The sequence below is a fragment of the Hemiscyllium ocellatum genome, chromosome 25 (genome assembly GCF_020745735.1).
Source record: "Hemiscyllium ocellatum isolate sHemOce1 chromosome 25, sHemOce1.pat.X.cur, whole genome shotgun sequence".
Classification (NCBI taxonomy): Eukaryota; Metazoa; Chordata; class Chondrichthyes; order Orectolobiformes; family Hemiscylliidae; genus Hemiscyllium; species Hemiscyllium ocellatum.
This window is the reverse complement of record NC_083425.1, coordinates 34,108,688-34,135,230: the sequence shown is the minus strand read 5'-3', so window position 1 is coordinate 34,135,230 and position 26,543 is coordinate 34,108,688. Positions and strand designations below refer to the sequence as shown.

Genomic DNA, 26,543 nt, shown 5'->3' with positions numbered 1-26,543 from the left:
CTGAATTAGCTGAAAGTGGTTGTATTTGATGGAAGATGCACAGTCTCCCAGATTTCATTTAATTATTTCAGTTTGATCTTAATAAATATATACTATTAGCCAATCTTCAGTAGCACTGAGGACACTCTGACCGTCATTAGATGCAACTCTGCAAAAGGACAACATTAACTAAATAATTCTGTTTAGCTTGGATGAATAGGAATTAGGAGAGGAGTAATTTCTTTAGATTATGCATTGAACGCATCGCTATAAAAAGTATACTTTCTATCTTTTTTTTGCTGTTAGCCTTCTGTGGTACAGTATCATAATTGCTATGTTCCAGAACTATTAAAACTGGACTAGTAATCATGAGAATTTGAGTTAAGATCTCACCAAAGCTTTTTAAAAAATGTCTGCAAAATAGAGTGTTTCTATCTGTAAACGTGACTGTGAAGCTGTTGCAAGATTATTAAACCCAACAAGTTAACTTTGCTCTTGAGGGAGAGAAGCCTATCGTCTGTATATGACTCCTTCACAGCAATGGATTTGATCTATTTTGGATAGGGAGAATCTGTGTATATTTTCTTTCTGACTGCAAAGACTGTTGTGGTGTATCTAGCTTCCAGCACGTGCAAGGATGCCACACTGCGTGCCCAAATGACAATCCTGAAGTGGTTGTCAGTGAAATTCTTCACATCCTCAAATTGGTTCACCAAATCTAACCTCCTACCCATTGTGTATTTTTGCTGTTTGTGAATCTGCAGCTACTTGTCAAGTGCGAAGAAATTTTTACCAGGCTCCATCCTGTGCTCAAATTCGCATTTGAAGTAGGCCAGTTGAATGAGCTGTGTTTCCTTGATGTGCCATGTGAGAAATTAGCTTGGGAAGTTCTCAACCACTGTCTATCTTCACGGTTAGTACATCATTGGGATACCTACAGTTCCACACGCTATGAGATTGACCTTATTGACAACTTATTTTGTTCACTGTGGGACATTGATGCTGAAATATGGCACATCAAAGCCATCCTGTTGGATAATGGCGACCCTGACCAGATCACTTAGAGTCATAGAGATGTACAGCATGGAAACAGACCCTCAGGTTCAACTCGTCCATGCCGACCAGATATCCCAACCCAATCTAGTCTCACCTGCCAGTGTCTGGCCGATATCCCTCCAACCCCTTCCTATTCATATACCCATTCAGATACCTTTTAAATGTTGCAATTGTACCAGCCTCCACCACTTCCTCTGGCAGCCAACTCCACACATGCACCACCCCACTGCATGAAAACATGCCCCTTAGGTCTCTTTTATATCTTTCCCCTCTCACCCTAAACCTTTGCCCTCTAGTTCTGAGCTCCCCCACCCCAGGGAAAAGACTTTGTCTATTTATCCTATCCATACTATCTCATAACTTTGTAAACCTCCGTAAGGTCACCCCTCATCCTCCAACGCTCCAGGGAAAACAGTCCCAGCCTATTCAGCCTCTCCCTGTAGCTCAAATCCTCCAACCCTGGCAACATCCTTGTAAATCTTTTCTGAACCCTTTCAAGTTTCACAGCATCTTTCCAATAGGAAGGAGACCAAAGTTGCACGTAATATTCTAACAGTGGCCTAACCAATGTCCTGTACAGCCTCAGCATGACCTCCCAACTCCTGTACTCAGTACTCTGACCAATAAAAGAAAGTGTCCCAAATGCCGCCTTCACTATTCTATCTACCTTCGACTCCACTTTCAAGGAGCTATGAGCCTGCACTCCAAGTCTCTTTGATCAGCAACACTCCCCAGCAACCTTACCATAAAGTGTATAAGTCCAGCTAAGATTTGCTTTCCCAAAATGCAGCATCTAGCGTTTAGCTAAATTAAACTTCATCTGCCACTCCTCAACCCATTGGCCCATCTAATCAAGATCCCGTTGTAACCTGAGGTAACCTCCTTTGCTGCCCACTACACGTCCAATTTTGGTGTCATCTGCAAACTTACTAACATTACCTCTCATGCTCACATCCAAATCATTTATATAAATAATGAAACGTAGTGGACCCAGCACTGATCCTTGTGGCACTCCAGTCTGAAAAACAACCTTCCATCACCATTCTCTGTCTTCTATCTTATGAGTCAGTTCTGTATCCAAATGACTAGGTCCCCCTATATTCCATGAGATCTAACCTTGCTTACCAGTCTCTGATGGGGAACTTTTTCGAAGGCCTTCTTAACGTCCATATGGAACACGTTCATCGCTCTGCCCTCATCAATCCTCTTTGTTACTTCAAAAACTCAATCAAGTTAGTGAGACATGATTTCCCATGCACAAAGCCATGTTGACTATCCCTAATCAGTTCTTGCCTTTCCAAATACATGTACATCCTGTCCCTCAGGATTCCTTCCAACAACTTGCCCACCACCGAGGTCAGGCTCACCGGTCTATAGTTCCCTGGCATGTCCTTACCACCTTTAACAGTGGCACCATGTTAGCCAACCACTCTTCTTGTTGTATATCACTCAAACACATGATATGGCCTAAAGCCATCACTTTTGCTCCTAAAAACTGCCCTGTCTACTTCAAATTACCCTGTTTCTCAAAGAATTGAGCAACAGATGATGCTAGTTGTATAATACTGCTACTATGCAGCAGCTATCCGAGTGATGTTCACCATTAATAGAACGCTGTCTCCAAGACAAAAAGACAATCTGCCTATTGCACACATAATAATGTGGTATATGAATTTCAGTGACATTGTGATGAATGTGGGCCATCATGGGCGGCACGGTGGCACAGTGGTTAGCACTGCTGCCTCACAGCGCCAGAGACCCAGGTTCAATTCCCGACTCAGGCGACTGACTGTGTGGAGTTGGCACATTTACCCCGTGTCTGCATGGGTTTCCTGCCGGTGCTCCGGTTTCCTCCCACAGTCCAAAGATGTGCAGGTTAGGTGAATTGGCCATGCTAAATTGCCCGTACTGTTAGGTAAATGGGTAAATGTAGGGGAATGGGTGGGTTGCGCTTCGGTGTGGACTTGTTGGGCCGAAGGGCCTGTTTCCACACTGTAAGTAATCTAATCTAATCTAATTCATATGTTCAAAAGCTTGATTGGTGGATCATATCAACAGCATGTCCCTTTGGCTGTTTGTAAGCAAGGTACTGACTGTATCCACCTAGCCCATGTTTACAGAACTCGCAACACAATATCCATCATTAGGTGTGATTGTGCAATTGGAAAACATTCACTAAGTAATTATCAATGTGCAAAGAATTACACTGGCAATCAATTTGGAATGGCCATAAATCTGCATTCCAGATTGTGGGAATGTAGTCACTTGTTGACTAGGACAAACATATCTTGTCTAGTGCAAGTCAGTTTTGAAGGATGTAATTCCAGTGAAACCAATTTCCACGGAAAATTCTTAGCTCCCTTGAAAAATCTTTTGTTTCCACACACTTAGTCTAGAAATTTCAACCTTATTATCTTGGATTTAGTGTTTTTCTTCATTATTTGATGGGGCTATTTTATCAGGGCATATATTCAATATTCTGTTTTCTACCACAGATTAATTAAAAATGGAGTTTCAAAGAAGTAGTGGATTACATCTCTTTTGTACATTTGTTGAAGAATTGTTAAAGAAACATGAGCCTTACCTAAGTCTTGACCTTGACTCCATTGAATGTCGTACTGACCACACAGAATGAACTAATGTAAATCTGTCAATAGATATGTACACCCAGCCAGCATTCCCATGATTTTAAGAGCACTTTGTGAACTCAGACCTTATTTTCTGTTTACAGTATAGCAAAGAAAGGGCTATCCTTGGGAGGATCAGATGGTGGGGTAAGTGATTTGTTTTTAAATTTTCATGCTTAAGTAACAATTAAGACTACATCCCGACTTTATGCTATGGTATTCCGTGATTTGTTGAGGGTATTTTTACTTGGATACCAAGTTCAAAGTTGTTTTTTATCCTAGATTCTACACACAAACATAGGAGCCTGGAATATTAGCTCAAGATTCTGCGTGTTGGATGTAAATAAGATACACCTAGTTGGGTTTTCTGACATGGAGCATTGAAAATCATGTCCTGCTACATAAACTATTTTCCCCACCTTTCACTCAAGTAATTTGCAACTCAAAGGAATGAACCTGTGTTGGGTTCCATGTTGGCGCAATGGCTATGAGGAGCCAAGGAGATAATTGGGGGTTCATGAGTTGACATAAGTTGACAAGAAGATAACATACAGCTTAGAGGTGGCCATGGGAATGTGTGGGACGTATGGGACATGAGATGGCACAAGATTGTCTTGGGCACAGAGCAAACCATTGAGATGATTGAGGAACATGTGTTGTTATGGAATGGATGATTGGCAATTGGGCATGAGTGACTTGGAGGGTATGAGGAGCCAGTGGGGTGGATTAACATGGATCAGGCATAGGGAGTAATCAGGGTGAGAGGAGTGTGTGCTTGAAGACCTAATACTTTTAAAGGCAACTGAAATAAAGTGCTCGAGGACTGAGATGTATCTTTTAACCAACTAATATTGGCACATGGCACCCATTGTGGCCCCATCTGGGGGTGGTAGACCTGACTGTCTGTCTCCAAAACCCGCCGTTCAGGAATAAAAATGTCATCTCAGGGCATTTCCTGAGGTGGTTGTGCTGAGCCAGGAAATTTCCTGATTTGAGCCAACCTGCTTTGATGGTGAAGGTCAGGCCCAGTGATTTAGGTCTGTGGTATGTCATCACAACAATGTTTGGTCTATTTCTCTTTTTACAGTTACACTTTAATCTGCTGAGGAGTATTCCTGCTCATTTGTTTTCTACTGCATGGACTTCTGAGGTACCTGTGTGGCAGAACTAAAGTCACTGTTGCAAATGAGGACCCTTGGAGTAGTTACACACACTGTGCAGCTGAGAATGAGCATGTGCTGATCAGCATATTGTGTTTTTATCATTCTGAGCCTCATATATATGTCAGTGAAGACAGAGTGCTCCACTTATATGGCTGTGAAACATAATAAGATACAAACAAAAAAACCCTGAAGAGAACCTCCTACAGGATAAAATAATGCAGAACATTTTTGTGGAATAACCTAATCTGTTATCTTGTCAGCATTAACAGCACCTCAATATTCATTGGTCCCAAGGACCAATTGAAGAAATGAGATCCAAATGAGCACTCACTTCGGTCAGATCCAAAGTAACATCACTTAACAGAATGAGTCCAAAGCATGTGCTATTCAGCAATGGTCTCAGACTGGTGTTGTACCACATTGCTGCTTTGTGGGCTACAACTGATGACAAAGGCTCATGAGACTTTCTCCTTCTCTTTCTCTTCCATGTTATAGAGTCATAGTCATGCAGCATGGAAATGTCATTAAGTCTTTGCTTTCAATGGTAATTTTCACTCTCCTGGCAATTTGAGAGTAATGTGTCCTTCTCAGTTTTGCACTGTACTCAACATGAACAGATAATCAACTTATTACTTCTCTCCCATACATAAGTCATTCCAGGCTGTGCCTCCGAAATCCTTCTGCACTTCCCTTAGCATTCATTATAATAGTTGTGGCTTTCATCATTGGGTGAACCGATAAGCATGCTGGCGCTGAAAGAAATCAAACTTACAATTGACTCCACTTCCCCTTCATATTTAAGGGTCTCATTCCCGGAGGGTGGTACGGGTATGGAATGAGCTGCCAGAGGATGTGGTGGAGGCTGGTACAATTGCAACATTTAAAAGGCATTTGGATGGGTATATGAATAGGAAGGGTTTGGAGGGATATGGGCTGGGTGCTGGCAGGTGGGATTAGATTGGGTTGGGATATCTGGACGGGTTGGACCGAAGAATCTGTTTCCCTTCTATACATCTCCATGACTATGACTCTATGTCTCTTCCTCCTTCAGTGAACCTCTACTCTCATTGCCTCTCTCCTGTGACCTCTCTGGAATGTAGTTTTCATTCACTATCCAAATTAACTCCCCTGTACCCTTAACCTTGCTGAGTTGAACAGTTTTGTACCAGCTCTCTTTAAGGAAATGAAGGTGGGAGCTATGTCAGATTGGTACTTGGGGGAGTAAATGAGGACAAGGACATTAAAGGGAGAGAGGAGAAAGGCTAGTGTGAATATATCTATGACTGTAGATGTATGGTGGCAAATAAAATGTCAAAATTAAGAGTCTGAAAGTGTAGTTGTATGTGATTCAGGGGAGATTTTGTTTTCAGGGTAGGAGTAGAAGGAAAAGGATTGGATATAAGTGGAGGGCTCAGTGTAGAGAAAATAAAATGTTCCAAAATGGGCTTGTCAATGACTGAGCCATTTGGTGTGGAGAGGGCATAGAATGCGATGTTGAGGCAATGATTGCGAAAATTGAATTTATATGGAAGAGGTTTTATGATTTAATTATGTAACACAAAGTAAATTACTCATTCTTTTATATTGTCCGGTGAAGGTGTTGAAATATAATGAATGGGAGTACATTAGCTAACAATCAATGTTTAATGATGATTATATGTGGAATATTTGATCTATTTCAATTTCGACCCTAACCATTCCTAATTTAGTTGTAATGCAAGCAAGGTTAACTGGTGAGAACCAGAATCAAACTGGAATATGTAGGAAGTCTATTCAGTGTAAATTTAATTTGTTAGTATCACTTTGTTCAAATATCTTTTTGAGAAACCTTATTCAACTCATAATGATAAGGTGATGTTACTGTTGGATGTGAACCATTCTCAATCCTATGACAGGCTTTGCATGGGACCACATCCGGAACATTGTGTTCATTTTGCCCCCACTGCTTCCAAAGGAAAAGAAATGTTAATGTGGATGATTGGTTAGGTTTGAATGGAGACATGAGGCTTAAATGAGCCAGATCTTCTGAGTGCATTGGGAATGTAGCTCTCACCCATCAGTGTAATGGTTTCTTTGAAGTGGAATGAGGCATGGGTAGCCAATCTACTCCTAGGAGGTTCAGTAATAAAGATTGAAGCTGTGGATTTAATGTGCTTATTATTTAAACTGTGGCCAGATTGGAGTCCTGGGCCTAAGGTAGCTGCAGTCAAATGAGAACAAGTTCAAGGAGACTACAGATGCCTTCTCTGTACTCCTCATGGGTCAAGAGGAGCAGAAATGCTCCCCTTTGGTCAGATCCCCCTCTCGGGTCAGGAACTGGATCTACCTTGCACTACACTCTCCTCCCAGGTGCCCCCCTCAGATAGAAAAGCAAGACAACATTAAGCTCCACAACATTCTGGACAACTGGCATGGTTTGAGCAATTTTAATTTGCCAAGAGTAGAGAGACTGCAGATCCAGAAACACAATTTTATAGCCTCCAGGAGTCAACATTATAATTAACAGCTTTAAACCATGAACACTGTTCTCCATTTTGATACTTACCCCTCTTGTTCCCGAAATGCCACCATCAACCCCATAACCCAAACTTCACTGCTTATGTTTAATTTAAGAAGGCAATACAAATGTGATTCTGATTTTAAAGAATGTGATATATGAATAGAAAATGCTAGATACATGCAGTTAGTCTGATAGCTTCTGTGTACAGAGAAGCAGAGTTACTTGACTCTACTTCAAAGCTGAAGAGATTTATAAGTCATGGATTTTATGCTGTTGAAACGTTGAGAGGAGCGTAGGTCAGGGAAAGCTTAAGGGAGATTGGAGCTCAAAGGTGTCATAGAACAAAAGGCAAAGGGCGTGAGAATGATTGTAGAGAAGATAACTTTTTGGAGTTTAGAGGAATGAGAGGCAAGGTAGATGCAGAAAAGTTGTTTCCTGTTGTAGAAGATTCTAGGACCAGACAGCCAAATATCAAAATAAGAGGTTGCACATTTAAGACTGAATTGACGAGGAATTTCTACTCTTAGCAGTCTATAAATCTGTGGAATTCTTCACCACAAAGGGGTGTTGAGGCTGGATCATTAAGTATATTCGAGGCTGGATCATTAAGTATATTCAAGGCTGAAATATACAGATATTTTCAAAATGGTAATGGAATCAAAGCTAATGGGGAAAGAGACAGAATAGTAGAGTTGAGGAATTTTAGATCAGGCATGATCTGTTTGAATGATGGTGCAGACTCAGTGGCAAATGGCTTAATTCTGCCCCTATGTCTTAAATATGCACTGCATCAACACACCATTTTCCAAATGGAGTCTCTCACGAATTCATACTTGTTATGAAATGGAGCTATATTGTGCACTTGGGGGAGTCATTGGGTTTGCTCATTTCTTTATTGGAATGTTGATTCATTTTTGTTTGCTCTGGCATCGGCATTGTCTCTTTAGCTGGAAAAACCAGAACTTATGAATATATTGGATGGGTGGATAAAATGTATTTCATTTTGTAAATAAAATTCAGATGCTTTCAAGAAAACACGAGGAACCAGATGAAGTGAAATAGACTGATGGTCCTTTGAAATAATTTTTCAAGTTCTAGTAAGTTTTCCTAATCAGAAAATATAACGTTAACTGGGCCATATAATCATAGTCATACAGCATGGAAACAGACCCTTCAGTCCAACCAGTTCATGCCGAACATAAACCTTAACTCAGTTAGTCCCACCTGCCTGCTCCTGGCTCAATCCCTCCAAACCTTTCCTGTCTATGTACTTATCCAAATGTCTTTTAAATGTTGTAATTGTACTCATGTCCACCACTTCCTCAGGAAGTTCATTCCACCCTCTGTGTAAAAACAATTTCCTCTGTGTTTTCTAAATCTCTCTCCTCTCACCTTAAAAATGTGCTGCCTCGACATGTTATTCCTCACCTGAGGGAAAAGACAATTATCATTACCCCCTCTGTACTCATGATTTTATAAACTTCTCTAAGGTTACCTCTGAACTCCCTATGCTCCAGTGAATGAAGTTCCAGCCTATCTAGCCTTTCTTTATAACTCAAACCTTTCACATTCAGCAATATACTCAGTAAATCTCTTCTGAACTCTCTACAGCTTCATATTATCCTTCCTATAACTGGGCAACCAGAACTGGACACAGTATTTCAAAGAGGCCTCACCAATGTCCTGTACAACCTCAACATGACATTCCAACTCCTATATTCAAGGGACTTGGAATCGGTTTAGATAAGTTGGCTGGATTGTTGGTTTACAGAGCTGTGTGATGCCAGCAGTATAGGTTCAATTCCCATCACCGGTTTGAGGTTATCATGAAGGGCTGTCCTTCTCAAGCTCTTTCCTCCCCTGAGGTCTGGTGGCCCTCAGGTTAAATTACCACCAGTTGCTTCTCTCTAAAAAGAGAGCAGCCCCTATGGTCTGGTAAGACTATGATGACACAGCAACAATTCAAAGGACTGAGCAATGATAGAAATGCGTTGAGTTATATTTATTTGGCAGAAGTTTATATTGTTGCCACCCACTAACCCACCTCCATGCTCTTCTAAAACTTCACTCCATTTCCAAACCCCCTTCTCCCCAAGAAATTAAGACTAAAAGACTGAGTGCAGTCAGAGGGCAACTAATGCTTACTCTATCCTGACCATCACATGGATTAAGCCAATTAGCTGTCTGTTTTAATTTTCTAGCTGTCCCTCAAGGTTGACAATGGGGAATCAAATTGCAAATTTGTGCCAGAACCTGGGAGACTCCAATTACATGTATTTTTTTAAAAATGTGTGCCAGAAAATGTTAACTCATTGCAAACGTGTAGTAATTTTAAATGTGGGTTTCACAGCATGAAAATTGGTATTATTCTTTCCTAATGTATTCTAGATAAATCATATTTATAACAGAACAATCTGTGCTTTGAGATGGAAATGAAATATTTTCTGTGAAAAATATTTGTCTCAAATCCTAGTGTAAAAATGTCACAAGTTATCAGAAAATTCATCTGCTTGAGGGGGATGTCAATAAACTTTTGAACTCATATTTTTAACACTGAAAGAAAGCATAAAGTGCTGGAGAAGCTCAATGGATCTGCCAATTTCTATGGAGAGAGTGACAGAGTTACCATTTTGAGTCCAATGATTCTTCTTTAGAACTGAAGAGAGGTGGAAAAATCATGGGTTTTATACTGTTGAAAAGTGGGGATGGGCAAGTGGAAACAAAGGGCCGGTCAGAGAAGAGTTCAGGGCGATTGAATGTCAGAGGTGTCACAGGACAAAAGGCAAAGGGAGTGAGAATGGTTTTGGGAGAAGGCAAGGTATTGATGCAGAGTAGGTGCAATAAACAGGATACAAATGGAATCTGACTGAAAGCAAAGCCTTGAAAAGCATGATAAGGTAGTAGAGGGTAGGGGGACAGGTGGTGGCTTTTGGACGAAGAGTGGGAATTAACTTTTTTTTAATCAAAAGGAGCGAAGTTCGTTGTCAGAAATCATTGAGCTTAATGTTGAGTCCTGAAGTCTCTGAAGTGTCTAACTGGCAGGTTCTGCAGCAACATTGGACTTCACTGGATATGCAGCAGGTCTCGGACAGAACAGTGAGCATAAGGACAATGTTGAAGTGACAAGTCACTGTAACGTTGTGGTCATACTTGTGGACAAAGCAGAGGTGTTCCAGAAAGCAGGCATCCATCTGTGTTTGGTTTCCACAATGAGGAAGAGACTGCATTTTGAGCAGTGAAGGCAGTAAACTAGAAATACAAGTAAATTGCTGCTTCACCTGGAAGAAGTGTCTGAACTTTGTTCAGTCAAGAAGGAGGAGGTGAAAGGGCACCTTCTGTGATTGAATGAGGAGGTGCTGTGGGGTAGGTATGAGACAGTGGGGATGGTGAAGGAGTGAACCAGTATATTGTGGAGGGAACAGTTCCTATGGAATTGTGACAGAGGAGAAGATATGTTTGATACTGGCATTATAGGGCGGGTGATAGTGGAGGATATTCCTTTTAATGTGGGGGGTGGGGAGAGTGGGCAGTGAGGACACGGAAATCTCTATTCTGATGCTGGCAGGGAATGGAAGGCATGACAGTGCAAGAGCAGGAAATGGAATCATAGAATAAAATCGTAGAATCCCTATAGCGAGGAAGCAGGCCATTCGGCCCATCAAGTTTTCACTAACTGTCTGAGGGTTCCCACTCAGACCCAACCCATCCCTGTGATTCCTCATTTCTCATGACTAACCCACCTAGCCTTCACACTATGGGCAATTTGGCATGGCCAATCCACCCAACCTGCACATCTTTTGACTGTGGGAGGTAGTAGGAGCACCCGGAGGACACCCATGCAGCTACGGAGAATGCGCAAACTTCATATACGCAATCACCTTGAACTGGAATTGAACCCTGGTCCTGGTGACGCAGCAGTGCTAACCACTGAGCCACTGTGCTGCCCATGGATTGGATGCGGTTGTTGGCTCTGTCGGCCATGATAGGGTGCAAACCTCAGTTGAGGAGAAAGGGATACCTGACCTATTTTTATACTCAAAACATTAACTCTTGTTTCTCTCTGCACAGAAGCTACCATACTTGGAGAGTTTCTCCAGCTTTGAGTTTTACTTCAGTATTTCAAAAAAAGTAAGCCCGTCATGGCATTGAATTTATCTGCAATTGTTCTGTTGATTTTATTTTTTATATACTGAACACAACAATTTTATTTTTCCTATTGAGTGCTTTTCGTGTTGCAATTAGGGGTTACAAGTGCTTGTAAATTTAAGTACAACAAATAAATGGGCCATTGATGCAACCTTGGAAATTGTTGTCAAGCTCACACCCTTGAAGATCTCACTCATAAAATTCCACTCAAGTAGCTTGCATTTGGCTGTCAGAGATAAAAGCTGCTGCGTTGTTAAACTTTTCTACATTATCCAATTTTTGTTCTGTTTTTTATTAAAGAGATCAGAATCATTTCAATACTGTTCCAGTCTTGATCAGTGAACAAATCAAATTGCAGTCTGTACAACGTAAAAAATGTTATGTCAGTGTTAGAAAGAAAATACTTTTTTCTAAAACTGACATAACATTTTTCACATTTCATTTACCCTCCCTCATTTTCCAATGAAAAAGTCAGATAATTTCTTGTCTTTTTTATCATACCTGTTTTATTACATTGCATCAGTTTCATTAAATTAAATTTAATATGTTTACAGTAGATATTCTCCTGAATGTGATTGGAAGGTAAACACGATTGAAATTGTCGAAAGATTAATAGTATAATTAAACATTTCACTGCTGTTTCATATCCCTCAGATCAGTTGTGTTTGTTTTTTAACATCCTACAGGCATGTTAAATTAGAAATGATTAGTAAAGGTTCTCTTCTTTCCCTCCCTCCCTCTGAATCCATAATGCCAGTCTTGGAGAGGATAGGTTCTGTGCCCAGATGTCTTTGCAGATTCCTTAATTAATATCATTATAAATCCTTTTTTGGATAGACTTCAGTGATGCAGAAATGTCTGTTATAGAATTTATTGTGTGTTTCGTATTGCAGAAACTGGGCAAACCATTAGGCAATTTAATCGTGTAATTGAAATTGGCATTTAAAAGTGCCGATGGTGTTTTTCCAATTCTCTAAAGTATTGTTAGAAATAGGAAATGTTTTTCTGAATCTATTGAACAAAGTATTTAAGCAATAACAAAACTGTTCCAAATAAATGGATGCATTGATGTTCATTTTTCATTACCTTAGAGGCTTTAAACACAAGTTAAAACACATAACTAATTTCAAACACTTTATATAAAAAGGGATATAATACCAGGTTCATGAAATCATTGAAGCAGTAGAGTTCTACGAAAACCCACGATTATCTTGTCTCGAGTGGAACTACAGCAGCCCTGTTTGGATTGTTAAAATAAATCGACCATTGCTGTCATTCCTGCAGGTCTGCTGTCGTAGCTTTATAGGAAATGATTGAGAGTGCCTCAAAGAAGACCATCTGAATATGAATAATTACTAACTTGCGTTCATTTCTCATGTGATACCTGTCCCACAGGTGTGAGTCTGCTATCTTGTCACCAAGGCTAATCAGTCAGATCACAGTAGCACATACAACCAGGTGCTCCTAACCTAAAAGATGGAGGACTATTGTACACAATCAGGCACATCCCTCCTGTGTTTTATATGAGTAATTTGATTGTTTGATTTAGAATTATAATCCAGTAAGTGCCTTGTGCATAATGGGCCAATACATCTGAACATCTGCCCAATATAACCTTTGTTAACCTTTGCAATTGTGTCTTAACTAGGAAATTGGTACAAATGGAGGCTTCAATATGCATCATCACAATGGAGAAATCTAATCTTATTTTGTGTTAGCTTCCTGAGCTATACTGGGACCAATGCAGGAATAATTTTACAGCAGACTGATGGAATGGCTCTAGACCTTAATATAGCCATGTCCAAATATAGAGACATGAGCGAGCTGTACACCAGAAGTGAGATGAAAGTGTCTGTCCTTGATATTAAGGCAGCAGGTGATTGAGTGTGACGTCAAGGAGCCCAAGCAAAACGGGAATCAATTGGTATCAGGGGGCAAACTTGCTGTTGGTTGGAATCATACCTGACACAAAGGAAGATGGTTGTGGTTATTGGAGGTAAGTCATTGCAGCTCCAGGACATCTCTGAAGGAGTTCCTCAGGGTAGTGTCTGAGGCCGTTCCATCTTCAGCTGCTTCATCAATGACTTTCCCTGTGTCATAAGGTCAGATGTGGGGATGTTCGCCATTGATTGCACAATGTTCATGGGAAGGTAATGGCCTCTTAGTATTATTGCTGGTTTGTTAATCTAGAGACCCAGGTAATGTTCTGGGAATCCGGTTTGAATCCTGCCATGCAAGATGGTGGAATATGAATTCCATTGAAATCTGGAAATAAGAGTCTAACGGTGACCACAAATCCATTGATGATGTTTGGAAAATCCCACCTCATTATTAATGTCCTTGAGGGAAGGAAATTGCCATCTTTACCTGGTCTGGCCTACATGTGACTCTAGACCCATAGAAATGTGGTTGATTCTTAATTACCCTCCACCAATTAGGTGATTAACCAGTGGCACCCTTATCCCAAAAAAAAAGCTCCTGAGACTGTATCCGCTGGTTTTAAACTTCTCGACCAAGGGAAACAACCTCCTTGCATCTAATCTGTATATCTGTTAGAATGTTAAAGTTTCAATTGGATTCCACCTCATTCTTTGAAATTCTAATGAAACACAGTCATTCAAACAAAGAGAAATAATTGCCAGTCTTCCTTCTTGTCTCCCAGTTGCCCGGTAGGAGAAAGTGAGGACTACAGATGCTGGAGATCAGAGTCGGGATCAGAATGCTGCCTGAGCTGCTATGTCTTTCCAGCAACACACACTCAACTCCCAGTTACCCAGTGTTGTACTCTGACCTTATGGATAGTAATTATAGCTGACAAAGTTTTAAAATGTTTACATACTGATGAGAGATGCCTCAATTAAAATATCAAGCTTCATGTCCCACATGATGTATCAAACAAAGTAAACAAATATGTAATGCTGTGAGTGACCAATTTCACTGTGCAACTTTGGAATCACAAATGCGCCTCCACTTAATTACTTTTCATATATGACCTTTCAAAGTGATTGCGGTCTATGTGTTGTTTAACTGCTACCCTCCTGAATAAGCTAATATCTCCAGCAATAATGCAGTAAATAGGAATTTTACAAAACAGGTTGGTCAACACTTGCAAGAGAAGCATGTTAAACAGACAGATTCGACAATAAATGGGCGATTGGCTTATACCATTTATGTCACCTCAGGGCCATTCAACGGTAGCAACACACACGTTTATATGATATACTAATGTAGACAGATGCACCAATGATTTTTATAGTGGGAAAATTGGACAAAAATGTGTAGCAATGTGGTAGCTGAAACAGCAATGGGCCCAAACAACATAAAATAAGTGACTAACCATTGATTTTTAATTTGTACTTGTTGAAAGAGGAACATTGCTTTTATGTCTCATCTTGGAGAACAATGAGCTAATTTTTAGTAACTTGATGTGCTGCATTCCCGACTTGTTGAAGAACTTATCTGATTTCTATTTCATTGAATTTGCTTTCTGTAGATCAGGCAAAGGAGAGAAACATGGATTAATTCTCTTAACTTTTGCTGAAACACCCATATCAGGATGAGACTGGCCTCTGATTTACACCAAAGTTGAATAGCACTCAGATACTTTAAGACAAACTTTCACACTCAGTTCTTGGGTAACAACTGGTTGGAATGAACTTTGTCGAATGTTGTATGTTCTTCCCTCTGGTGAAATGGAATATGGCTGCATTCTTCAGCGGGTGGGCTTCAGCTTTTCCAGCTGGCCTAGTCGTGAGGTTTTAAATGAACCTTTCTTGTGTCCGGCCTGACACTGGAAGAATGGTTGAGAGAACAGAGTGTGGAGAACAAATGATGCTTGCAGCTAATGATGGGACATAAGTTTGAATGAGAGCGAAAACTGAAAACAACGTGAATGCTAGCAAATGAAACCAAATGTTTTCATGTAGATAAGTAGAACTAAATGGAAGTGAATACTCAAGATTACTCTAAGGAATTTGGAAGAAGCTATATGTTTTTTGAAGAAATGAAGGGAAGAGAATGAGACCATAAAGTCAAAAATAACCAGTTGAGCAATTTATTTTAAAATACACCTGGAATGAAATAACATTAAATAATACTTATTATTCTAGTCTCATCACTGATGCTGCCTGAGCTGCAAAATGGTTCATACTTTTGTGGTTTTTGTTTTATTTATGACTATCTGTACTGTTTCAGGTAAAAGAAAGCATATTCCTTTTCAAGCCAAAAAAGATCAGAAATAATTTGTTAATGATGAAGTGCACAATGTTAAAATTAGATTTGAAACTGAATACACTTCAGATATATTATCAGGAGATGGAAAATAAGTGTGTTTTATGTTGTATCTCTCGTGCCCTGTTCTACTTGTGGAGTTCTTGCATTATTTAATCTCTGGTTTTCAAATTTACTAGCAGAGTTCCAGAAGTCTTGGAATTCTGTTGACAAGAGCCTGATAATATCTCTCTGCTGGATATTCAACTGAACGTGCAAATACTATATTCTTTTTGCTCTATTTGTACATGGAATTAAAAATCATGTTGGACACCAAGGTATTATTTGGTATTTAAATAGAGAGCCTCCTTGATTTCTTTAGCTAGCAAAGTTGTACACATTCTGATCTACTTCAGATACATGCTGGTCTTGCAGTTTCTTAGAATGGTTTGATTGGCATATGGCTAGCGTTTCAGTGTCAGTGGACACTGTCAATTGACAGTAACTTTAGGAGCTTTAGCTAACTTCTAGACAAAAGCACAACATACTGAGAACCTTCAGTTAGTTGATCTGTGGAGCAAACTGGTAGGAACACTTTATCAACCTGAAATACTTGTTTCTGTGTTTTCTCTGACCTGTTTAAATGTTTCTGGAAGATTTTAGGTAAGGGCTGGATTGTATGCGGTGGTGATGTTGGGGCAGCCCTGGCTCCAGCTGCAAAACTAGGGATTACTCACTTCACATTGGCTTTGGAAGCCACCACGAGATTGTATGCACTCAGGCAGTCTGCTGGCTTCCTGTGGGAGGATGTTCTGCCTCTCAGAGTTTCTAGATGATCAAGAACTAGTGATCTTCAGGCCCCCTGGCGCCACTGGAGCTGTGGCCATTGCCGGGACTCTGTCAGTCCCTGACAAGGAGCCATGAGGAAGGCTGATCTGGAAGTCATATAGCCAATAGCAGAACCAAGCAGGCAGACCCTGGTGTGGGGGGAGAGAGTGATGAGTGGAAGTCCGAGGAGGGTGAGAGGAAGAAGAAGAAAGATAGGAGTTTCAAGTGGGTAATCCTTTCCTCTGTGGGAGTCCCTTCTGGGGCACAAAACTTTGAACATGTGGGAACCACCTTTCCTGAACCTGCAGCCAGACTATCAGATGTAACCTTGTTTTGTAAGATGGGCATTTCTTCTCACTACTTTAATTTGCTCAAGGGTTTATGGCTTGGCCAACATCTCTCTATCACTGGTAAAACACCAGCAAGGATATAGGGCATGGCATCATCCCACTCTGACCTGTCCTTTTTTGAGAGAAACATGGCTTATGTTTCAGATTTCCAATATCCAAAGCAGCTTTCTCTTTACATTTTCAGATGTTAAACATTTGTTTCAACCATGGATCTTAATTTCAATATTAATTTTATGAGCTTATTAAACATTATTTTAATGAGCTTTATTTCTATCGAGATGAATTAACAAACTGATTGATTGATTATTTCCTTTTTTATGCATGTTCACAAATTAACCTTGTGCAGGCAAATCAGTGTTAAATGTCTGACAGGATTATATGAAATGTTCTGGTCATGAATAAATAGAAATTAATCAAATTTCAGTGACCGCGGTATATTTTTCAGTAGATATCATTTGTTGGTAAATGACTCAATGTTTAAAGGGAGGGACAAATTTTGTTGTGGCTTTTCAAATCATCAACTGTTGTAATATCTCTCTACTTTCAGGCCTCCATTCTAGATTTGCACTCTGGAGCACTATCAATGGGGAAACAATTTGTTAATATCTATAGGTAAGATCTGCTGTTTGCACTTCGCTCAATTCTTAATGTGTTCTCGTTGATAGTTTCATCAAGCTAAAGGGCTGAGTTAAGTCTGATCAAGGTGTCGCCAGACATTTACCCAAGATTCATGTCTCATATGATAGTGAACAGAACTGGAAATTGGAACTGATTATGTCCTGTCTTGAACTCAGGAGGGCAGGTTATGTATGAAGAGTCCATCTCAATGTTAAAGAAAGATACAGATAAGCAAAATTGTTAAGCAACAAACAGACAGCATTCCTAACTGGAACTTTCATTGTTTTAGAGATATAAAGCCAAAAACTATGCAATAGACTGATTAGTAGTAACTTTAATCAGTGATATGCAGGCTGGGAGGAGAAATTGGGTGCTGTGAGGCTCTTTAAAATGATTAAATGCTTTTAACGGAAGAGAGCATGTAGGTTAGGATATTTGCCTGCTGTTAATTTAAAATTATATTTGCAGGTACTTTGGAGAGCAAATAAAGGATATATTTGATAAAGAAGACTTTGCACTCTACAGGTAACACTCCTGAAATATCCTGATTACTTACGTGAGTAGCAAGAATGACGATGTACATGGTTATTCCTTAACTAATATCTCTCTCCTCTCATTCTTTCTCATTCCCTCCTCTCAATCATGTCTTGACCACTTTGAGACTGTGTATACTGATCATTGCCTTATGTAGAGTCATAGAGAAACACAGAAACAGACCTTTCGGTCCAACCCGTCCATGAGGACAAGATATCCCAACCCAATCTAGTCCCACCTGCCAGCACTTGGCCCATATCCCTCCAAACCCTTCCTATTCATTTACCCATCCAAATATCTTTTAAATGTTGCAATTGTACTAGCCTTATTTTCAAAAAGGATAAAAAAAAATCTGTGCATCCCTTGCTTTTTAAAAAATATTGTCTCTCTCTCGGCCTTGAGCAAGGTTATAAGGCCCATTGAATTTTGAGCAATTGCAGTGGGTACCAGTAATTTCAATTTTCAATAGCTGTCAGACTAATCCTGATCTATTTCCTGAGCCTTATTGATTGTTCCCTACTCACATCTTAAAAATAGGAAAAATATGAATGGCTTTAAAGTTGATATATCACTGCTTTCAGATGGCATGCAACCCTTTGAAATAGTCTGTTTTTGATTTGATTACCTACAATGTGGAAACAGGCCATTGATAAACAATGTTTTCCCAGTTCCTGCTTCTATTGAAATATTTAATTTCTGACTTTGTATTGATACTAGTGGCCAGTGTTGTTTTACATTTTGCTTCTTATTCATCTGAAACTCCCATTGACATTCAGATGATTATTTGAGCTTTACTGTTGTGTTGAGATCAATACAGTACCATTATGCAGGCCCTGACTCTAGCTGATTCTCTGTTAAGAAATGGTAATTGTGCATGACACAATCTAATCACTACTTAATGCATCATTTTGCTCCCAGTGGCTTTAACATTGGTGTCCCGCTCTGTTGGCCATTCATGTAAGTAATATTCCAGAAAAAGTCAACTCAAAATCAACTTCCCAGATCAATTTTATAATTATAATTATATGAAAATTCTTATCTTGTAATAGCAGGAGGAGAAAATGATACCAATCATGGTGTTTATATCGACCTTTTGAAACCTTGAAAAGACCTTGGATAAACAGGGTCTGAGAATAAAATGTGAACCTCCTCGTTTTGGAGTACTCTGACACATTTTAATCAAATATTAACATATTCTACAAGGGTGCCATTAATTGCAGTCAAAGTGCTTTAAAACTGTCAGTCTCATTGTCTTCATTGCCCAGTGCAAAAAGTACATTCAGTTAATTCCTAGTTGTTTCAGTGATGGTTGCATTGTAAGACTCCTACTCCTGATCAGATTTGGAGCATTCGTTTTCAGAATCATTTCTTCACATTGAATCGCTTTGCTCTTCATCCATTAAATTAGATGCTGTGCAGTTTGTGAACAATTTGATGATATAGTGCTTTCAGTGTATCCCATGATTTGATGATGAAGCCACACAAAACATCTAGTTGGACAGTATATGTATTTTCACTCTTTGTGAAAGACCTTTTCTTTGTCGATTTATCCATTTAGTGCAAAAATGATCCTTGTATCAGAAACAGGAGCAGAAGTAGACCATTCTGCAGGTGTGTCCATTCCACTAATCAATGAGATCATGGCTGATCTCATAATTCTCAACTCCTTTTTCCTCTGCCTTGTTGAGGCAGATGTCTAGAGAATGTTAGAGCCCTTGGTGTTACTACAATATGGATGTTCATTCTTCATAGGTGTCTCTTCAGCTCAATGATTCTTTGGGATTTGAACATATTCCACAGTGAGGAGTTGTTTACTTAGAGTAGGCAATCAGGACTATTCCACACTTTATTGACCCATATCTCCACTCCACCCTCATTCATCCAACCATTGTTAGGAACATGCACAGAAACACTTGCAGGGAACCTGTTGACTGGCATTGTTTTACTTTTTTAAATTACCACAGGCTTTAAATTTGTTCCATTGGCCACATGTCATACCATCGTGAATCTTGCCTCCTTATGTCCTTCTTGTCCTTGTGTCCAATTCACTAGAATTGTTTGCTCCCTATCCATTTTGTAGTTTGATAACTGGACATATTAAAATTGATGGATATTTTACCTGTGTCGCCAATATGACATAATGGATGCTTGTGTTTTTTTCTGGTGTCTGATGATGAACCTCTGCGAGCTGGTCATTTTGTCATCAAGGTCTTTGTGTGGCTTCCAAGCCACCACCTCCCTCTGCTCAGCAGTTTTGTTTCATAAGGTAGTGACACAAGCTAGCTGTTGCTCTGAAATTGTTTCTGAACCCAAAGTATGTTTTTACCATTAGTAAGTACATATGCATTGCATTTCAGCACACCATGTAACCACCCCAGCAATTTTCAAGGACCTATTCTGATCCATGCTTCGCAAGTTCAGAGCGATAGGAGGTTGCTGTTCTTTATTGGTCTTGTTAATCTTTTTTAGGGCCGATTCTTTCTTCGTATCTTGCGTCAATTTTTCATAAACACTTAAATTTTCTATGAAATACAGAAATGGTAAGACTTTGGATGTTCAGCATTATTTCTTATTCATATTTTGGTTGATGCGACTCATGTTGTTGTTGCCTGCTGCTCACCTCACAAAAAAAATCCCTTACTTTGTGAAATTCTCTCGTTTATCAAAGTATATATCCCGACCCAACACCGTACTTACCTCCAAATGCCAAAAGGTTAGTTGTTTGTGGTTCACAAGTACGCCTGATCGTGAGAGAGTTAGTGAATGGTTGTACAATTATACGAATTTATACAGACTAAGATTGAAAGGTGTCCTTTCAAAATATTTAACTGGACATTACACTTCAAAAATTCAGCACACCCTGGACTGCACTTAGAAAAGGCCTCCCATACTGAGAAATAATTGTAGATACTACAGCATTTAGCTTTTATTAAAACAGGACAGCTCCATTTGTTCAAGGTGCTGTGTGCTGTAGAAACATTTCATCTCAAAATAACCTTCACTAATAAACTTAGATTGGGAGGATAATAGCAACGTAAGTGGAGAAGGAAATTTAGTGTTAAAAAAGTATACTATTTAAATCTAATACACTGCCATCAGTGTACAAAATTAGTATTGTTGAGCCATCAAGTGATTCAATTAATTATAGGAAGCAGGAATAGGAGGAGAATATATGTCCCCAGCCTTGAATATTGTCAACAACGCAGTATAAACCACCCTCTGGTGAATGGAATTCCAAAGATCCAAAGCCCTACTTCTGAAGAAATATTTCCTCGTCTCAGTCCTAAAGTATTGACCCACTATGCTTTAAACTTCCCATCTAGGGAAAGCTACCTGTCAATATCTGTCCTGTCAAGCTGCTCCTGAATCTGGTGTATTTCAGTGAGACCTCCTTCATTCTTCTAAACAGCGGAGAGTTAAGTTCCAATTTACTCAACCTTTCATCACAGGATAATCCTTTCATCCCAGGAACAAATTCAGTGAATCTTTGCAGTACTGTCCCTAAGTTTTATCCTTTCTGAGCTATGGGGATGATGCACAATACTGCTGATATGGTTTCACTCAAGTTACAAAAAAACTGGAGCAATACTTCCTTGTTCTTGTATTAAAATTTACCTGCAATAAAGACTAGCATGTCACTTCTCCTCTTATCGATAACTCTATATTCCTTGCACAAGCATTTTCAATTCTCTGAATATCAACATCTAAAAGTTTAGTAAATCATTTTTTTAAAAAATCTGCTTCTTCAACTTGACTTTTTCCCACAATTTGCTCCAATTATAAAATTTTTGCCCACTTAAACCTGCCTAGATTCCTTGTGTCCTCTTCAAAGCTTGTATTCCAGCTGAGTTTTGTATTATCTGCAGGCATGGGTAAGTTAATCTTCGACCCTTCATCTCATGTAGATTGAAACTGGTTAGAGCCTCTGTTGGATAGAGCCTTTCAACATGAAATTATCCCTTTTATTGCTACCCTTTGCTCCCTGTTCGTTAACCAATTGTCCATGCATGTGTACTTATTCCTCCTAATTCCATGAGCCTTTGAATGCCTTCTGGTAATCCAACTATGCTGCATTGACTAATTTCTGCTTAACTACGCTAAAAGTTATATCCTCAAGAAACCTGAATGAATTTGTCAAACATGGTTCCCTTTTTAGAAAACCACAAAGCTGATCCTACTATTACATCCTAACTCATTGTTAAGACTTCTTTTATAATAGATTCCAGCATTTTGCTAATGAGTGATCTCAAGCTAACTGGCCTCTAGCTTCCTGTTCTCTGTTTCTTTCCTTTTCTGGGTACTAATGATACATTTGTAAGCTTCCACTCTGCAGGGAAAGGAGAGTGTTTTGGAAAATTGTAACTAGTGCATCCATTCTGTTCCCAGCTAACTCTTCTGAACACTAAGATAGAGGCCATTTGATTCAGCAGGTTTGTTAGCTTTTAGTCTCTTAAGTCCATTGAATACATTTTCTCTATTGATATTAATTACTTTAAGTTCTTGATAGTACGAACTTAAAAACATAATAGAATAGATTTTTAAAAATGTTACACTTACCAGAACTATACATAAGGAAACCATTTCAAACAAGAGACACCATTTATCCAGATTGAGAGGAGGGTGCTGGTAGGTTGGACCGTCATTGGCACGGAGATGCAGCAAAACTATTAACTGTCTATTTTAAATTCTTGGAGCTGGCAGGTCGATTCTGATTGGTCAGGATATTGCCATGGGAATGCAGTTTGACTGTCTCTATGACCCCTTTACTAAAATGTATGTACAAATTAGATTAGATTCCCTACAGTGTGGAAACAGGCCATTTAGCCCAGCAGGTCCACACGACCCTCCAAAGGGTAACCCACCCAGACCCATTCCCCTACATTTACCCCTGACTAATGCACCTAATACTATGGGCAATTTAGCATGGCCAAATCACCTGATCTGCACATCTTTGGATTGTGGGAGGAAACTGGAGCACCCGGCGGAAACGCAGACACGGAGAGAATGTGCAAACTGCACACTGTCGCCCAAGACTGGAATTGAACCCGGGTCCCTGGTACTGTGAAGCAGCAGTGCTGACCACTGAGCCACCGTGGCACCCTAGCCACTGTGCTGCTCTTAGATGGATTTTTTGCCAACATAAAACAGGTTCCTGCAGATTTATATATGTATCTATATAATAGCAATATGTACATGCCTGGTTGATGACCTTAAACTGGTCTCCAAGGTAATTCTTAGCGCTATCTGCATTATTTAGTACAAAATTTCCAACAGCAGAATCACATCTAATAGTGGATATTCATTTCTAAGGCTTGCAAGCATGGACTGATTGAAAATGATAAGCTGGCTGCCATGTGATTGGTTAACAGGAAGTGCTATTTCATGCTGTCCACCTGCTGTTGGGATGTACGGTATACATATCTGGCATCATACCAGCACTGAAACTGAAATACCATATTATTGATTTATGCGATAGGTTTTTAAAAAAAGTCTTTTAGATTTTATGGCAGCACTTTGTTAGTGGAGGAAACTGCTCATGGATTGACTGGGAAGTGGTAGCATGAGACAGCGAGCGCTTCTTGTTAACATTTTTGAAACCACTTCCCCTTCCAGTAACATGAGATAGACTGGACCCTTCTCAGGGCAAAATGTACAAGAATATATCATGAGTGATGATTTGATCAGGGTATCCTTTATCTCACAGGTTAGATTAGATTAGGTGATTAGATTCCTTACAGTATGGAAGTCCACACTGACTCTACGAAGAGTAACCTATTCAGACCCATTTCCCTCTGACTAATGCACCTAATGCTATGAGCAATTTAGCATGGCCAATTCACCTGACTCGCACATCTTTGGACTGCAGGAGGAAACCAGAAGAAACCCATGCAGACGCAGGGAGAATGTGCAAACTCCACACAGATAGTCGCCAGAGGCTGGAATTGGACCTGGGTCCCTGGTACTGTGAGACAGCAGTGCTAACTACCGTGCTGCCCCAATAGTTGTGAAATGCTGTATCTTTGTATTAAGCACACAAAGTGACCCTCTTCTCTTTTTGTACAAAATTATGTCTCTTGTTTTATGTCTGTTTCTTGCATCCCAGTTCTGATGAATACAGGATGAAAAGCTTCAATTTCTTGTCTCCACTTAGAACATTGGAGTTCTTTCAGTTCTTCACTCTGATTAATCTCCTGAGGGTTATCTGTCCTTCTAGTATATAATTTGTGAGGCATCATACTTGCAAATTCTTAAGTCAAGTATCAAAATAAGAAGAAAATAAATTTTTCATGAGTTTGCTAATATCTCTGGGTTTGTGCACGCTACTCTAAAGTAATGATGCTGGATCACTGCTGATTAAAGGTATGGAGGGCAGGAAGTGTTGCTATTCTCTGGGATTCAACTCTGTAATGGAAAATTTCTATTACATTTATTGGCAATGCTAGAAATTTGCCACAATATTTTGTAACATTTTTATGTATCTGGTTAGCATCAAACACAGCTTCAAAAACAGCTCAGTGGCTTATTTTACATTCCAAATGAACTGGATCCATGTAAAATCATGCCAGAAAGCTGTCTCTACATGTTTCCAAAATCAATTTAAAATATAAATTTTGTACTTGTTTGCAAGTCTTTCTTTTCAATAGCTTCAAAACAAAGTTTTCTGTTGTTAAGTGTGTAAAGGAATTAGGTTCCAATACTTGACAGTCTAGCTGCACTCATTTTTTGAAATGAACAAATATACTGTAAACTGTGCAAGTCAAACTAGTATGATGTAAATTCTATGGCTAAAACAACATTTTTTCATATGCATGCATTTCATAAGCTTTTACATAAAGGACTGAGACATTTTGAGTCTTCAGTCTATTTCACCATTCTGTTAAATCATGGCCTCTTTAAACAGCTAGTTACCAATGACTCATCTTTTGTTCATATCATAGATCTCAAGATTCTGTCCAGCTTAGTCATGAGCAATTTGTTTGGACAGTGTAGTGATTGTAATGAGGTCAGCCAGATGGACATCATAGAAAATGAGTTCCCTAATTGGGACTGTTAATCTGGTCCAATCAGGGAGCGTTGGCTGACAGAGAAGAACAGGAGTATCTTGGCCACGCGGGTGTTTCCTATCTTCCTGGTGGTGGAAATTGAATAAAAGATTCGTGCACTTTGTGTCTCTCACTGTGTCTCACACCTACACACACACACACACACACACACACCCCATGGGTGCTGGGGAAAAATAAGCACCAGCGAAGTTAGGCAGTAGTGTGGGGGTTAATAAAGAAAGAAAAAATAATAAATGAGAGATAAACTGGGATTTAAGAAAAAAACAAAGAACAAGAGTATCTTGGCCACGTGGGTGTTTCCTTTCTTCCTAGTGGTGGAAATTGAATAAAGATTTGTGCACTTTGTGTCTCTCACTGTGTCTCACACCTGCACACACACAACATGGGTGCTGGGGAAAAAAAAAGCACTACCACAGTTAGACAGTAGTATGTGGGTGAAAATTTAAAATAAAAGAACCGGAGTGTCAGACATAAAAAAAAGAACAGGAGTATCTGGCATTCTGTTCACTCTGAGAGCTGGATCAGGCTCAAGGACATTCCATGTGTAAATAGAGGGTGACTTAGTGACTGGATACTGGCCTCTGTGGAATTATTTCAGCCAGCATCTATAGTTCTTGGAGACAGATTTCCGCTATACTGTGTACTATGTGAAAACAGTTGAAATATTGAGGATATGATGACGCTGATAAATTTTAACTTGCTTCATCTGATTGTTATACAGGACACCTTTCATAGTCTGAAATGGTTTGTAAAATGGAAGAAATTGGGACCTAAAATGGCTGCAGTGGTCACCTAAGTTTTAAATGAAAATTAGATTTTAATTTCAAAGATTCCAAAGCTTAATGATTTTAATTAATTACGAATTGATTATTTTTTGCAGTGATGTGCGAGGGCGTATTCAGCAAGTGATAGCTGAATCATTCGGGATTAATCCAACTCGTCTGCACCTCACGAAGCCCACCTTTTTCTCAAGGATGAACAATACTGAAGCCAAGACAATGCATGATGAGTATTGGCATCCTCACATTGATAAGGTAGTGGATGATCTCTTGATTTGTAATGAAAAGCTTACCAATTTAGAATTAATTCATGGATTGAATAGAGCTTTCATGTTTCAGCCTTTGTGCTGTACAGTACATCCTGTACATCCTGTATACAGTACACACCAATACCACATTGTGTTAGTGGTGCAAGGGATGAACTATAAGTTGATGGAAAAAGTGCTAGTAAACTGGGCTGCTTTTCCATGGATAGTGTTCAGTCTTTTCAGTGTTATTGGGAGCTGTACACATCCAAGCAAGTGGAAAATATTGATTAGTATGGTGTAGCTGGTGGGTAGCCTCTGGGGAGCCAGAAGGTGTGTTAATCACTACAGTAGTTCTAGTTCTGACCATTTCTTATAGCCACAGTATTTATATGGCTGAAACAAAAGCAGAAATGCCTGGAGAAACGTAGCAATTCTAGCAGTT

The 26,543-nt window shown here is 39.5% G+C and overlaps 1 protein-coding gene across 1 annotated transcript in view; it reads left to right on the top strand.

The window, feature by feature from the left end:
- The window catches only part of uts2r2 (urotensin-2 receptor 2), a 142,040-nt gene that overhangs the window by 55,530 nt on the left and 59,967 nt on the right, over positions 1-26,543 (top strand). The window contains exons 4-7 of the mRNA XM_060844201.1: positions 3,767-3,809; positions 17,406-17,470; positions 17,945-18,001; positions 25,955-26,108. Coding sequence (XP_060700184.1) covers positions 3,767-3,809; positions 17,406-17,470; positions 17,945-18,001; positions 25,955-26,108 — 319 coding nt within the window. The remainder of the gene's footprint in view (positions 1-3,766; positions 3,810-17,405; positions 17,471-17,944; positions 18,002-25,954; positions 26,109-26,543) is intronic.